We start from the raw sequence: 15,372 nt of genomic DNA, 5'->3' as shown, positions 1-15,372 counted from the left end.
AGCTCTGTGTGACTGATGGTATCTGGAGCTCTCCTAATGTCTCAGTGTGCAGAAGAATAATGTGGAGGAATGTAAAAACGTGGCGATTTGTCGTGGACGCATTCCAACATTCAGATACATTTCTGGTTTGATCCTTCAGAGACAGACGGAGCTGCTTCTCAGTGGGTGACAAACATTTGAGTCATGGCCAGATGCTGTTTGTTTGCTGAGCTGCTCTTGTTACTGCACTCTGGTGGCGATCTGCGGCATTGCGCCCTCCATTCTGTTTCTCGTTTATGTATCTCAATAATAATCTCATAGAACATGTTCTCCTCTCTTCTTAATCCCACATGCGGCATCCTGCTTTGTTCCCTCCAATCTTGGCGACCTCCTTCCCCTCAGAAGACAGGAAGCTGTTTGTGGGCATGCTGGGAAAACAGCAGACGGACGCCGATGTGAGGAAAATGTTTGAGCCGTTTGGCAGCATAGAGGAGTGCACGGTGCTGCGCGGGCCTGATGGGACCAGCAAAGGTGACAGCAAAATGGAAAACCAATCAGGACACTTGGAAATCAAGACACCTCAATCTAATACGCTTTACTTTAAATATAATAAGTTAAAAGTGCTCTCTGTCTCTACACGGACTTTTAAAAAAGTTTTACATGTCAGATCAAGTTTGACAAGATTTCTGCAGGAAAATGGAGACTGTTCAAGCATTCCTTTTTCTCAGCAATACTTCCTCAGTTCACTGACAAATGGACGTTTAAAGATAAAATGAGTAAAACAGTTGTATTTATTTATACAGACATATGTACAATTAGGAATTATTGTGTTCAATAATACTCAATATTCATATTTGCACTCATTCACCCTTCACTACTTTTGTAACGCCGTTTTGTAAAACCAGATATTTATATACCGGGTACTTTCCTACTTTTGTTGTTGTGATAAATACCGAAAAATATTGCGATCATGACATTTTACTGCAAATGCACCAGATTTATGCTATGAAATACTTGTTTTTTTTTTTAATTAGATGTTTATCTTAAAAAACATGATGTTTTCCTCCAGTTATGAGAGAAACTTGTCAGCCAATAGACAGTATTTTTTTAATCAATATTCAAGAACCACTGACTTGAAACAAACTGCTATATCTTGCTGAAATGTTACTTGTTAGATTTGCCTTTTTTCATGAAACCAGACAAAATTACTTGGTAAGATTTTGTGTTTTTGCAGTTCAGGAGGAAAAAGTTCACCAACTAGTTATTAACTAATATGGTTTTTATATTTTTACCAGGGTGACCATCGAATCTGCAGAGTAGTTGTGTTTCTGTTCAAATCAGTCGAATGCGTCCTTTGGTCTGTTTTCTCTTTGGTTCGGAGTGAGTTAACTACATGAAAGTCAAAATGAAGGATGAATGTTTGTAAATTTAGGACGCAAGCAGCAAAATTTCCAGCAACTTTGTAACAAAATGTGCGTTTAAATACAGCCGTAGGAGGTTATTCAGGCCGGCCTCTGGGCCAGGAATGTGGAAGTGGTATTGACTTTGTTCAACTGTTTGTAACCCCTGAGGCACATTACCTCCTCTTGGTATAAATTACTATTGTCACTAACAACAATGCTAATGATATTTGCCGTGTAAATCAAAGTCCGGCGACAGCTCCAACACAGATGCTTGATTTTTCTCCGTTTGTTGCATGAGGCATGACTAATGAGCCTATAGGTTTTATGGGTCATGGCTAATGATGCGTTAGGTGGTTTACGGGGTTATGATTGATGAAGCAATGAATGTTCTGCGGACCGTGTTTAACGACGCCACGGTTACTGATGGAGCGCCGGATGTAAGACGGCTTCTAATGTATTTTTAAAGGGAAGCAGTTTTGTAATCCTTGTGCATGTGTGGGTGTGAGTTTTGTGTTCACTGGTGTGTCGTTTCATGCAGGGTGTGCATTTGTAAAGTTCCAGAGCAACGCAGAAGCCCAGGCCGCCATCAACGCTCTGCATGGGAGTCGCACCTTACCTGTAAGTTCCTAACAAATAAGCTCCATTAGATATCAGAACGACCCACTTCTTTTCAATATGCTACATGGTGACTCACCACTTGTAATTACTCTCCCCCTCATCACAAACAGAAAGAAATGAATCACATTTTATCTGGCATGTGCTCTGTTGATGATTTAGTTGTATTTGATTGACATTGTTTATGCAAAGGAGGAAAATCTAAGCTTAGTGGTGGAAATGCAATGAAACAGTGAAAGGCTGCAATGTCAGATCATTGACTGAAAAAATTCAGAAGGAAAATCTAAAGCAGAAAAAAAAAAAACAGAGGAATTTGATGCAATAAAGTTTTAGTTTAGTTTGTCACACGCAAATGAGCAAGAATGACCGAGTTCCCCTGGAGAAATCATTTCACCAGAGCAAACCTCCACCAGGAGGATATTTCAAAAACTTTAAAAGCAGCAAAACATTAATGTTACTTTTCTGCTCATGTAATGAAAGTGATCCAGGCAGATCAGCACCTGCCACTCAACCCGTTTAAAGGTCAAACTCAGTTCATGTTGCAACAAGCGCAGCTCATTGACTAAATATAAATCCGTGATTATGTATTTATATGTACTTTTTTAGCAATTCTAGCTCTTAAAAGTCACAATACTAACACTATAATATCAAATACTGCTTTAACTTGTTAATTAGTGACATAAATTATTAATTTCTCTTTTTCATAAGTTTCATGTCAGCATATTTTATATAATTTATATCTTAGTATGTTTGAAATAAGACTTTTAAACAAGAAATGTGGCCTTATTTTAAGTAAATAATTTCTTAACATTGATGAAAATGTTCCAGCTATTTGAAGACAAAATTTTTAATTTAATATGAGGGATAATATCTTGTTAAACTAGCAGATTGTTTCACTTATTGCTAGTACTTGTTTTGTCATTATTAAGGAATTATTGACTTAAAATAAGCCCATATTTCATGCTGAAAAGTTCATTTTGTGTTATTTCACATATACTAAGATATTTGCACAAGAAACTAGACTGAAAATAATGAATAAGATTTTCCATTTTTCCCACGTTTAAAATGTTATTCAGCCAATTTTATTCAGACAATAAAAGTCTGTTTGTTTCAACTAAATATATATGTATTTTAAAAAAAAGGACAAAAGAAGATTTACGTAAATTAAAATCTGTGGACAGGTATGAACTACTGACATTATGAGTGAGGCATCATTTGTCATAGATTTTTTTGGGGGCAATGAAACTGATTTAGAGAGGAGAGTATCATCAGCCTACAATAAGACATACATTTTACTTATTGAACTCTGTCATTACTCTTTTGCCTATGTCTTTATCTGCATTCTGTATTTATTGCACTTAGTTAGAAGGAAAATGAAGATTCATAGACATTTACACACCCGCAATATTGACTGACTGCAGATGTGTGCATGAAACCAACCTCCAATTTCTGTCACCTTTAATAATAATGAGCTGATCACATGACGTTAAAAGCCTGTTTTATGCTTACTGGATGAGTTTTTTTTTACTGTGAGAGAGCTGTGTGATTTTTTATGACTCCCTCTCAGGGCGCCTCGTCCAGCCTGGTGGTCAAGTTTGCCGATTCTGAGAAGGAGCGGGGACTGAGGCGGATGCAGCAGGTGGCCTCTCAGCTGGGGGTCATCAGTCCCATGACCCTGCATCTTGGGGCTTATAACGCCTACACACAGGCTGTGAGCAACACACGCTGCACACAAAATCACTCCTAACACAATCGAAGTTTTAGTTCCAGTCCTTCTTTCTCCATCTTCTGTCTTTTCCTGCCGGATGAAGCCATGTTTCATTGTACGGAGAATAAGCAGAGGCAGCTCCTTGATTTGTGAACATGCTTATAACCCAACAGGCGGACTAATGGGAAACATCCTGTGTAACTTTAGCCCTCTGAGTGCATGCTAATTGCTTGTTAGGAGCATTTGCATGGTAAATAGAAGTTTGTAAGTGGATCAGAAATATAAAGGTCTGCCTTCACTAATGTTTGTTTTATTTAAAACAAAAGAAAAACATATCAGTGGACAATCTATTGAACACAGTATAGCTGTGCTTCCGTTTATTCTACATAACTTGATTATTCTGAAGTATCAATTTCCCCCCACTTGTTTGTTGTTTGTGCTTCATCTGCGGTTCTGGTTCAGTAAATTATGTTAGTGACTCAGTAGGTTGTTCCTTCTTAATTCTGCCTGTGTCAGTAATATATATTAAAAAAATAATAACACAAAGAGGTTCACTACATCCACCAGAGATCATCTGTTGCTTTAAGTTCCAGTGTGTTTGGAAACATTTAAACCGAATCATTTAAGTTTTACAGTAGTTTCAGTAACTAGAGCTGAGACCTAATTAAACTTTGATTAATTAGTATGTATATTTTAATTAATCGCATTTTACACCCAAAGGTCCTAAAATGAAACCTTTGTATTGTTTGCATCTGATTCATTCGCAGCATCCTAAAGATTTAGATGAAAAAACTGCTTCTGCCGACAGAATGGGGCTGATTTTTGCTTCAAAAAAGCAAAATGATTGAAAATTGGAGAAGACTATCATGTACTAAAAAGGAGTTGGCCTATCAATGAAACTTTTCAAACCTAAAATACCACCTCAATGCAAATCATGTTGAACGGCGTCCCCAACAAAGTTGGCATTAAAATTTCTGAAGGAGGATTTTTTTTAAAGACGTTACATGACTTTCAAGTGTTTTAGTTTTTCTAAAACTCTTGGAAACTGAGGTATAATAACACCTTGCACCAATCTGATGGTTAAAAAACTTGATTAAAACCACAGGTGTCTTTGTTGTTGATCTCATCTGTTTATTTATTCAATAATTTAGCAGCGAAAAGGGTTTGTGAATTAAAAATTGTTGCTCATTTTGTCGATAATATGGTTTTAGATTAAATTGCGATTCATTTCGATTAACTTGATTGAGGCTTTTAATCGAGTCCTACCACTATACAAAACATATGTATAAGGAAATAAAACAATTTTGCAGAAACATGTGTCTGTAAATAATTTAGAATAACTTTTAGATGATGTATTTCCAGTTTCAAAGCGGTCACAGTCTAAAAAAAATAGTTAAAAAAGGCAAACTTTGTGAAAATCTGAAACTGCAGTCAATATGATATTTTTGTTGACTGTGATTTGGATCTGCATCAGTGATTTCAATATTCTCCAAAGTGATCATACACTAAAAGAAATGTAAAATTCCTCCAAGGGATCAGCTGAAGAATTTACTCCCTTCAACTTCCCAGACAGCCGAAGGAAACTGCTGTGGTTCTTGGGAAAGATTCCTGAAGTGGAAACTGGTCTTATCTGTTTCAGAAAGAGATAAAGCAAACCTTCTGGAAGGCACAGCTCATTAAATGAGATATGCTCCATTTGATTGACATGATCTTGACTAACTAGATGGTTTTTACTTAGAACAGCTGCAAATCGCTCTTTAAATTTGTGCAAGACTGTGTCCACTAATTGACTGCAAATAGTTTTAGCTATGCTTCATTTGTAGCTGTTTAGTTTGTGGTGCAAGGAGACGATGTGACCCTATTTAGTTTTAGACAACTCCAGTCGAACAATCTAGAAAACTCAAGTACTCAGAGAATATGATTTCTCATGTAAACTTTAATAATCCAGATAAATAATTTTTACACTCTGTCAAACATCTCTACTTAAAGTCAGACTTTTTTCAAAAGTCCACTGGTGTGTCAACTGGAGTTTTTTGTGGCCTAATTACAAATTCTAGTAACGATTATTTACCTGAAGGGGACAAGAACTACACCGAGGTTTGGGATGAACTTTAATTAATCCATTTCCAACATCAGAACTGCCACGGAAGGAAGAATTGAAGGCTTTACTTTTCAGCCGTGTGTTAGAGAAACTTTGAGGTCATAACATCCACAGCCTGGAGATTCTTCGATGCCATTTTTGTGGGCTATGAGGTTATCGCAAGTAGACAAGTAGAATCTGCTTTTTTGCCCGTATGGAATCAATACGCTGTCTGATCTTTTCACAACAAAAACTAAAAAGGTCCGTCAAGGACATTTTGAGATTACCTGGAGTAAGGGGATTAAAGGAGGTGACAGGTAACATTTGCTGGGTTTGTTTTAACTACACCAGGTATAATTTACACACTTACTGTTTAGTGTCCATTCAGCCAAGTGAAGAGACCCCTTCTTTTTACCCCAAGTGGCTTTCATGACCGAGAACGTCAGGATCAGAAAACGGTTTGAAAAACTGGAACGGGTTGCTCCAGAGAGTTGTGTCACATTGTTGGGTATTTAGATGTCACCTTCAAACATGCTGACTCCTGATTTCAAAGCTTTCATCAGGTGTTGGAAATATTCAAACAAGTTGCATCTTGAAGATGCGACTCTGAAAATGTAGACATAAGATTGATAAGATTGCAAACATGTTCTTTCCTGCCTGGTTGGTTCTGTCTTCATCTCACACCGGTGTTTCTGTTCACCCTCCAGCTGATGCAGCAGCAGGCCTTGGTGGCTCAGTCGGCCTACCTCTCTCCTGTTGCTACAGTGGCGGCTGTTCAGATGCAGCAGCTCGCCGCGCTCAACCCCAGCAGCATCATCGCCACGCCGATTGCATCCATCACCCCGTCCTCAGGTAATGAGGGCCAGAGATGTCTGGCCCTGGCTGGCCTTAATTAGATTTCTGCTTGAAATATGAGGACAGACGCACAAGGAGAGTAGGACCCAAGAGGAAAGTGCAGCAAATTTGTTTAGCTGTTTTTTTTGTTGTTGTTTGATTTCTGCATTATTTTGTACTGTTGTTGTCTTTAATTAGTCATTTAACAGTTGCTATCAGATCGATATCAACGCATCACATTGTGGTGTTATTTTTAAATAAAAATTCAGAAGGAAGAATAAAAATAATGTTCTTAGCTGTAGAAGAATAAACAGTAAAGCAGCAGATGCAGATGATCAAAGATATTGATTAAGTGATCATCAGAAAGTCTGAGCTCCTCTCTAAACGCAGAGGTTTTAGCAGTTTGCTGATCTGGATTGTATTGCTGAAATGTTTGCTATCAGTGAGGCAGAAAAGCCAAGCAGCGTAATTCTTTCTTAATGGAAGTGAAATCTGACAAGGTGAAACATTTGTACCATGGCAGCCCGATGGAAAACAGCTCCAGAACAATGGAAAGAAGGAAAAAATCTACCATTTTAGAAAACAAACACAGTATTACAACTATTCTCAAAATAATCCAGAGAAATTCAGTCCAAAAATAAACAATAAAAAGTCCTCACAAAGTTGGTTTTGTGCACATGAGACCCCAATCACCAGGACTTTAAAATGGACCTTTATACTTAGATTTGGGTTTCTACTGTTTCTAGAAATCGCTTTAAAAAATACCCAGCTGTCTTTTGGCAGTACGTTAATGTCTGGATTCAAATAATTTGTTTCAAAAACCTTCTGAATATAACGTCACATATCAGCAGGCACTACCCCTCTCCCAGAGACCCGAGCAAAGCCCAGCACGTTACCTGGCAGGACCAGGGGAGCGCTGCCTGTCAATTAGCAACTCAAGAAGAACTCCTGCAAGTTTGGTCAGCTGGTTTTCAATGGCTGCTGGAAAAGAGAAGTCTTCGGTTGTTGACTTTTTATTCAGAAACCACTATCTGCATTCTTGTGCGGCAGGCTCCAGTTCTGCTTTTCAAAGATTGTGCGGTTATTTAATTGTGCATCTGTTTGCATCCGTTTTCATGTGTGAGCGCAAAATCTCATTATCTAAAAATGATTTTGTGCAAAAAAAAAAAAGTAATGGACATGTTTTGTGTAGGTCACTTTTAAATAAAAACAATCTGCTTCCTTTTCTTGAAACTTTTGTACAGGTACCAGCACTCCTCCCTCCATTGCGGCCACGCCCGTTCCTGCTCTGCCTCCGCCCATTGCGGTGAACAGCTACCCCTCTGTGGCAGCTCCACCCAATGGCCAGTCAGCCACAGAAACCCTGTACACTAACGGGGTTCATGCCTATCAAGGTATGGAGATAGTGGATTGGTAAATTAGTTGACAAAGCTTCATGCTGCTACTTATTAACGCGTGTAGAAGCAGCACATTAGGGCTTAATTAAGATCAAACCGAATAAGTCTAAAGCCCTAAATGTGATTTGGAGCATGTTGATGAGCCCTGAATAGCATTTCTGAATCATTTTGTTGTGCATTGAGCATTTGTTGACTGCATGTCTGCTGTGTTACAGCTCAGAGTCCGGTCCTGGATCCCTTGCAGCAAGCGTACACAGGCATGCAGCACTACACAGGTTGGCCCTGCAGGCTAATTAATGACTGAGTCACAAGATACCAGTTATGTACAGAGAAGGAGCTGCTGCGGATGTTTGTTGAGGAACAACATTGTTTAAATTTGTTCTGTTTGTCGTTCATCTCTGTCAGCCACTTACCCTGCTGCCTACAGCCTGGTGGGGCAGCCGTTCCCCCACCAGCCCACCCTGGTGGCCCAGCAGCCACAGCAGCCTCAACAGCTCCAGCAAAGAGAAGGTAAAGTCAAACAGAACTATCTTAGACAAATACTGCAGTGTGTGCTTCTGTTATGTAAGCTTGGGTCGACTGCAATTTTTCATGTTTTGCATTGGTTTGTCAATTATGTTTAGATAAAGGAGGTTTGTTTCGTGTTTTTTTTTTCCACAGCTCATGATATGAGGGTAAACTTTGGCTGATTCTGCTTGAATGCTAGAGTAGATATGATAATTTTGTTAAAATAAAACAAAGATAAGCACAATCCTTGACCTTTAAATGCATGAAAATTCAGACTGAACTCTTTTGACAAGTGCACCAGAAACGCCTAATGTCTAAGTGATTTAAACTGAATTATTCTGCATATAAGTAAGAACACTTCTGTGGTGCACAGCAGTGTGATCATTGAGTCTTACTCTGTGCAGTATAATGAACTGAAACCAACAAATTAATAAAAAAATAGTTGCTTCTCAGAGATTTGCATTCATCAAAAATGCAAAAGAATTAGTTTTGAAATGTAAAGGTAATAAACAAAAATGCAAGCTACTCTCATGTAAAATGTGCAAAACATTTCAACAAGGAATGACACTAGTAGTGTAAGGAATATTGTTTTTTAAAAAGTAACTTTTTGTCTTTTGGTTGCAAAAAATTTGCTTTTTTGAAATAATTTTAAATGAATCAAATAATTGAAATGGGACAATGTACAATATACATTCACCTGTGAGGTAGAGATGCATTTCCCCAGTGATAAAGCTACAGATGCCCCAAAACATACACCAGTATTAAAATACAACATGCAACAATACAAAATATGAGGACAAATAAAAAAATATAAACTTTTATTAAAATTGAAAAATCATGTTTATTCCTTTAGTATAAAAATGCTCAACAGTTTTCTTTGTTGTAAAACCTAAAGAAAATAAATAAAAGTTTAACCTTTCATTTTAAAACATTTTATTTAAATACGCTTTGCTAAATTAGCTCATTTGTTTCATGTAGCTTCTGGGACTAAACAGATTTAACAAAAAAAAGTCTCTTAGAGTAATAAGTTTCCTGAACTCTGAGCTAATTGAATGTGAAGAAGTCAAAGGAAAAGCTTTATTTTTAACTTTTTAAGTGAAAAAAGTTAACTAGTTAGAACAGTTTGTTGTAATATATGAACAAATCATTGGTTTTACATGCAACTTGTAGAAAAGTACACGTGGAAAACGTTGGGCCCCTAGAAAACGACTCTATATAAATAAGTCAAAAAGACACCAGCTGAAACTGCACGTGTATTTCAGGTCAAAGTTGCTTTCTTTACATGTTAATAGTTAACATGTGCAAATTCCCAGATAGTTTGTGGTTGTAATCTGAGAAATTGTACGAGTATAAGGGCTAAAAACACTTTGTTGCTTGGTGATGGATGTAAATACAAGATATACCTCAAAAAGAGATTTAATCTATGAAAAAAATCGATTGGCTATTTGTACGGCAACCCTCTTTTCTTTGCCCACAGGTCCAGAGGGGTGTAACATCTTCATCTATCACCTGCCGCAGGAGTTCACCGACTCAGAGATCCTTCAGATGTTCCTGCCCTTCGGAAATGTCATTTCTGCAAAGGTCTTTGTCGACCGAGCCACCAACCAGAGTAAATGCTTTGGTAAGTCACAAAGAACAGGGCTTGGAGATAAGGGATTTTAATAAATAATGCGAACCTTTCCTGACATTTTAAGCATCTGCGTTCCACCTCAGGTTTTGTGAGCTTTGACAACCCATCCAGCGCCCAGACTGCCATCCAGGCCATGAACGGCTTCCAGATCGGCATGAAGAGGCTGAAGGTGCAGCTGAAGAGGCCCAAGGACGCCAACAGGCCTTACTGAAGGAGGTGAGTGACTGCAAATCAATGTGTTTGGAAAGACTGGAAGCGGCTGATTGACAGCTGAAAATGTGAGTGGGGAGAATTAGGGATACAAAGTGGCTGTAATTTGGAGCTCACACTTCAAATACCGAAGAAAGCCAATGACAACTCAGTAGGTTAACTTTAACGATGAGGGCATCTCCTTGAAAACACGAAACTGTCTAGAAGATACCTTTGATGTGTGAGATCCGATGAGAAAGAAGCAGAAAGTGAGATTTTCACTCTGTTTTAAATGTTCTGTCTAACTGCTGTTCTGTCACAGGGTTGAGTGTTAACAGCTGTCCATCATTAATTTTTTCTCTTTTTTTTTATTGTTTTTGTGCTGTGCGACGTGCAATTTTTTCCTGCAAAAACAAACAAACAAAAAAAGAGTAGTAAAAAAAAAAAACACTCTCAAGACTACCGCCAAACGTATATTGTGGAGACGTTCGTCGCTAAACCCCGCCCCCTTCCGACTCAGAGCGTCGTAAGTTTAATGGCCTGTGTTGGTTGCTGTGGCGATATTGCCTGTGATGGTTGCCATTAGCAGTTTTGTTTAATTATTATGATTTTTGGGCCGTTGCCTTGATTCGCCATGCTGATGCGCATGGCGGGTTACAGTGGCGACCGTGAACTGTGTTTGGTGCGTTGTGAGTTTCCTTTTAAGATCATTTTTGTCCTGATTTTTTATATCCTTGCAAAATACTGATTGATAAATGTCACTTTACCTAAGCATCTGTAAGTAACTGATTATCATGACATGCTGGGGTTTTTTGTTAGTTAATAAACAAAAGGATTAGGCATCAAATATAAAGCTTTTAGATTTTCTCTCCAAACATTTTTTTGCTTCTGACTAGTTTTATTTTTGTCTGTCATGATTATCATTCTTACATCTCCTTTCTGTTTAGTGTGGTAGTTGTGCTGGATTTTGGTCTTGATGTAACTTAATTGTGACTTTTTAAAAGTGACTTTTTTGTGCCTGAGCTTCGTTGGGTTTCCGTATGACTTTAAATATCCTAAATGTGACCTTGTCGGGTGGTTCACAGCTTAGTGTTTGTGTGTGAAATCAAACCTAAACGTGGTTATGTTTTATATATATATATATATATTTGATAGATGTGGAAAAAACAGTCCTGCTGTTCATATGAGTGTGTGGATGTGCTGTGAGGTGTTAGCCTGATTTTAGAAGGATTCAGGTGAAGCTGTTTGGTTTCTGTGCTGCTGGCTGAGGAGCTGCATTCCTCTGTAGGAATTCTGGGTCTCCAAATGAATAAGAAATCATAAGTCATACATGCTAAAAATAGGCATCGGGTCGGTGTGAGACTCTGATCGTATGGTGACACTGATACCACTATTTTAGGCGTTCTGAAACGTAGCAGCCATAACGAGTATGGAAATCAATTTCTGCGTTTTCAGTGTTTGGCAAAATATGAAAAAATATTTATATTTTGCTTTATCTTCTTGTGTCCTTGCTTATGTCTTTCCATCTTTGTTTCCTTCCTCTTCCTTTTCCATTTCATATTGGCTTCCTTTTTGGGGTTTTTTGTGTATGTTACTCTGTTCTTCATCCCTCCATCCTCACTGCTTTTTATTCTCTACGCTGCAAAAAAACAGAAAACATTACCAAATAATTTTCTCCTAGTTTCTTATGCAATTATCTTAGTACACTTGAAATAAAATAAAACCAAACAAAGAAGCAACTTTTCAGCAAGATTTAGGAGCTTTTTTTGAGTAAATAATCCCTTAATATTAATAAAAAAGTACCTAATCTGGACTTGCAGATTATTTCACTTATAGCAGGGGAAAAAAATATTGTTATAAGTGAAATAATCTGCCAGTGGAGCTGGTACTTCTTTTTATCGGCATTAAAATTTTATTAATGTGAAACAAGCTCTTTTATCTTGCTGAAACATTACTTCTGGGTTTATTTTGTTTTATTTTAAGTGTATTAAGATATTTGAACTACAACTAGACTAACGATACTTAGTAAGATTTTTGTTTTTGCAGTGTTCAGTCAGTCCTTCCTTTTTTCCTTCATTGTACTCTTACTTGTGTCCTTCCTCCTTCTTTTTCATGTGTCCTTTTCTTCAGCATCTTTTTTTTTTGCTTTCACTTTCATTCCTTTCTTCTGTTCTTTGTTACTTCTCCCTTCTTTCTTTGTGTTTATCCGTCCTTTTCTTCCTTTCTTGTAGCCTGCATTCATTCATCATTTCATTTTTGGTGAATATTGTAAGCTTAACTCTGAGAAGGTGTGTCTGGAAAACATTGGAATTATTACATAAAAATATTTGTAGAACCTCTTAGCATGTCTGAATAAATACAGAAATGCAGAATTGAAAAGCCATTTGATTTTGTACATTTTTTGTTATCTAAAAGTTTTGTTTAATTTCAAAGAACAAATGCTGTCATTGCAATAATTGACATGTAATTGACATCCATCATCTTTCATTTGCCAAATCTTTTCTTTTAATCAACTATCAGTTTGATTTTATAAAATCTTTTTCATTCTTAAGATTCTGATTTTACTCTAAATTTACTATCATGGTATTTAAATTCTGAAGAGATGCAGAACAAGAACATTTAGCGACTACCAGCAGAATAAATTAGTCTCATCACAACTCCTCAGAACAACAAACTTAACGTTGAGCCATTGTTAAGCAGTCCAGACTCCTCTCATAATATTTTAAATTTTCTACATCCAGCTTCAGGAGGAACTAGTTGTTCAGATTCCAACTATCCCGTCTTAATAATTTTGTTAGCATGCTTCCTATGTTTCATGTGTAATATTTTTTATTTTGTGCGCATATAAAAGTGAAAGGATCCGTGTTTCTTAAAAGGTTTAGATCTTTATTCTGCTTTATCTACTCATAATATTATATTTACTGCTTTAATCCTGAATTGTTTCCACAATTGGAGTGAAAATTGATCTTGTTTTTGAGACATCCTCTATCACGGACCATTAGAGATGTTGAGTGTAAACTTAAAATAACAGTGCAGCATAATTTGTGCTATAAGAATCTATATTGGGCAATTTTCTAAACTGTAAAGAGCTGATTCCAACCAGAATTCCTACCCTGCATGTTTTGAAATAAATTGCCTTGCTTAGGAGATGAGAGATGATTAAGATTGTGAGCACATTTGCAGCAGAATGACTGTCCCGTGTCTATTGCAAGTTTGCAGTTTTAAAGGAAAAAAAAAACAAACTACAATGATATGGTTGATTTTTGTGATTTGGTTTAACAGAGTCCTCCGTTGTTGTTTTTTTTCTTCTTCCTCTTCTTAATTTTCAGGACAACGTAAGAAGTCAATCAAGAAAACCACTTGGGGGACGTCCCAGCCTTGTTTGGTTGTTTTGACCAGCCGTATAGCACAGGAGCAACACTTCACAACAAGCAGTATCCCGTGTATGCGCTTACAGAAACAACATTAACCGCTGTAAAGCCAGCAACAAACTCATCGACAGACTCCGCATCCACACAGTATCCGAAGTGCTCCAGAGTTCCTATCATTCCACAGCTGGATCCATTTATATTATGTACATACTCTATCGTCGGCAACAAGATATACATGTTAAGAAAAAAAAAAGCATATCAATGATGTTATTCTACTGAACAGGGTTCTAATGTATAGTGTGATTTGTGGTCTATGGCGCCAAGAAAAGGCCAGTCTACACAGTCGGCGGCAGAAGAAAATACTATTCTGTATGATTGCCATTGGTAATATTGTTATGTAGAGTTAGTTTTATTAATTATAAGTAAAGTAAAAACATGGAGTGGTTAAAAGTGGAAGCGACATGGATTTCCTCTCGTTGTATATACCTTGGTTTAAAAATGGAGGACTTAAAAACTTCTCAAAAGTAACACTCTCTGCTGCCACTTCGTTTAAAAATAAAACAAAACGGAAGGAAGGGCTGGGAATTTTTCTATCTTGATTTTTTACGTTTAATTTATTTAGTAATCCATTCAATTGCGGGGGTAATGTGAAAGTTTCTTTCATTTTTTTATTTATGAAGGGGGGGAAAAAAGAGAAGATTCCTGTGGTCTTTACAACAATGAACACAATTATTATAGAGTTTTTAATTGCATAAATGTACCTATGGAAGTAACAAAACAAAAAAAAAAACATTTTTCTTTATTTATTCTCTACAATTGCTGTTTTAAAACATATGTCTTTAAAAGAAAATAAAGTACAATTTAGAAAAAAAGTATATGTTGTGGAGCTTTTACGTTTGTTTTATCCCAAAGAAAAATAATTTTTTTCTTTTCTATTTTTTTTTTCTAAACACATAAGCGTGATTCCTTAGATCTGTAGCGCCCCCTGAGGGACCGGAGAGGTATTGCGGAAATCTACGTGAAAACAAAGTAGGGTGCCCGAAATTAAAACAGAAACATATCTCATCGCATTTAGAAGTACTTGCGTAAATACGTTCTCATTTACAGAAAAAAAAAACACTTTTCTGTCATTTCGGATTGAAATATTCAGGTCAGGCACGAAGAAGACAGAAAAGGCTGTGCGCGTGCGTGTGCGTGCGTCCGCGCGCGCGCGTGTAACCGCAGCTTCACTTTGCATTAAGCCTGTCTGCCACAAACCTTCTGGGTTTGGTCTCATGAGTCTTAACACGCCTTGGCCTTCTTTGACATGCCCGGGTATGGCGGGTTATTTGTACCACACAAAGCCGCTGAAGCAATGATGCATAGCAGCAGAAAAAGGCTGCAGATTCATAATTTTCCACTATAACTTGCTGGAAAATTAGTTAGTGTTCTATATTAATGTATGAAAATAATATACTATATTTATAGCCACAAAATCAAGCTCAAGATATTACACTAGCTAATTAGGTGTTTTTATGAGGCAATCTTATTGTTTTTGGTTTTGACCTACTACAAGTTGTTCTTGCTCAAGAATAGACAGGGACATATTTATCAAAATGTTCTTTAATTTCTAGATAAATAGATGTATATCTTAAAAAAAAAACTATTACACTGCAAAAC

At 37.1% G+C, this 15,372-nt stretch overlaps 1 protein-coding gene across 5 annotated transcripts in view; it reads left to right on the top strand.

The window, feature by feature from the left end:
- celf3a (cugbp, Elav-like family member 3a) overlaps positions 1-14,588 on the top strand; it is a 37,873-nt gene extending 23,285 nt beyond the window's left edge. For 3 of the 5 annotated variants that reach the window (XM_055053825.1, XM_055053824.1, XM_055053827.1), the window contains 10 exons: positions 382-510; positions 1,921-2,000; positions 3,565-3,708; positions 6,493-6,637; positions 7,864-8,013; positions 8,232-8,291; positions 8,422-8,526; positions 10,001-10,144; positions 10,237-10,369; positions 13,672-14,588. In XM_055053825.1, the coding sequence (XP_054909800.1) occupies positions 382-510; positions 1,921-2,000; positions 3,565-3,708; positions 6,493-6,637; positions 7,864-8,013; positions 8,232-8,291; positions 8,422-8,526; positions 10,001-10,144; positions 10,237-10,364 (1,085 nt within the window). In that variant the 3' untranslated portion in view covers positions 10,365-10,369; positions 13,672-14,588. The remainder of the gene's footprint in view (positions 1-381; positions 511-1,920; positions 2,001-3,564; positions 3,709-6,492; positions 6,638-7,863; positions 8,014-8,231; positions 8,292-8,421; positions 8,527-10,000; positions 10,145-10,236; positions 10,370-13,671) is intronic. The other 2 variants (XM_055053826.1, XM_055053828.1) reach the window with 1 other exon arrangement.
- The last annotated feature ends 784 nt before the right edge of the window (positions 14,589-15,372 follow it).

The sequence above is a fragment of the Poeciliopsis prolifica genome, unplaced genomic scaffold (genome assembly GCF_027474105.1).
Source record: "Poeciliopsis prolifica strain line A6 unplaced genomic scaffold, Auburn_PproV2 SCAFFOLD038, whole genome shotgun sequence".
NCBI lineage: Eukaryota > Metazoa > Chordata > Actinopteri > Cyprinodontiformes > Poeciliidae > Poeciliopsis > Poeciliopsis prolifica.
Note: the sequence above shows the minus strand (reverse complement) of the source record. Positions and strands in the feature narration are given on the sequence as shown.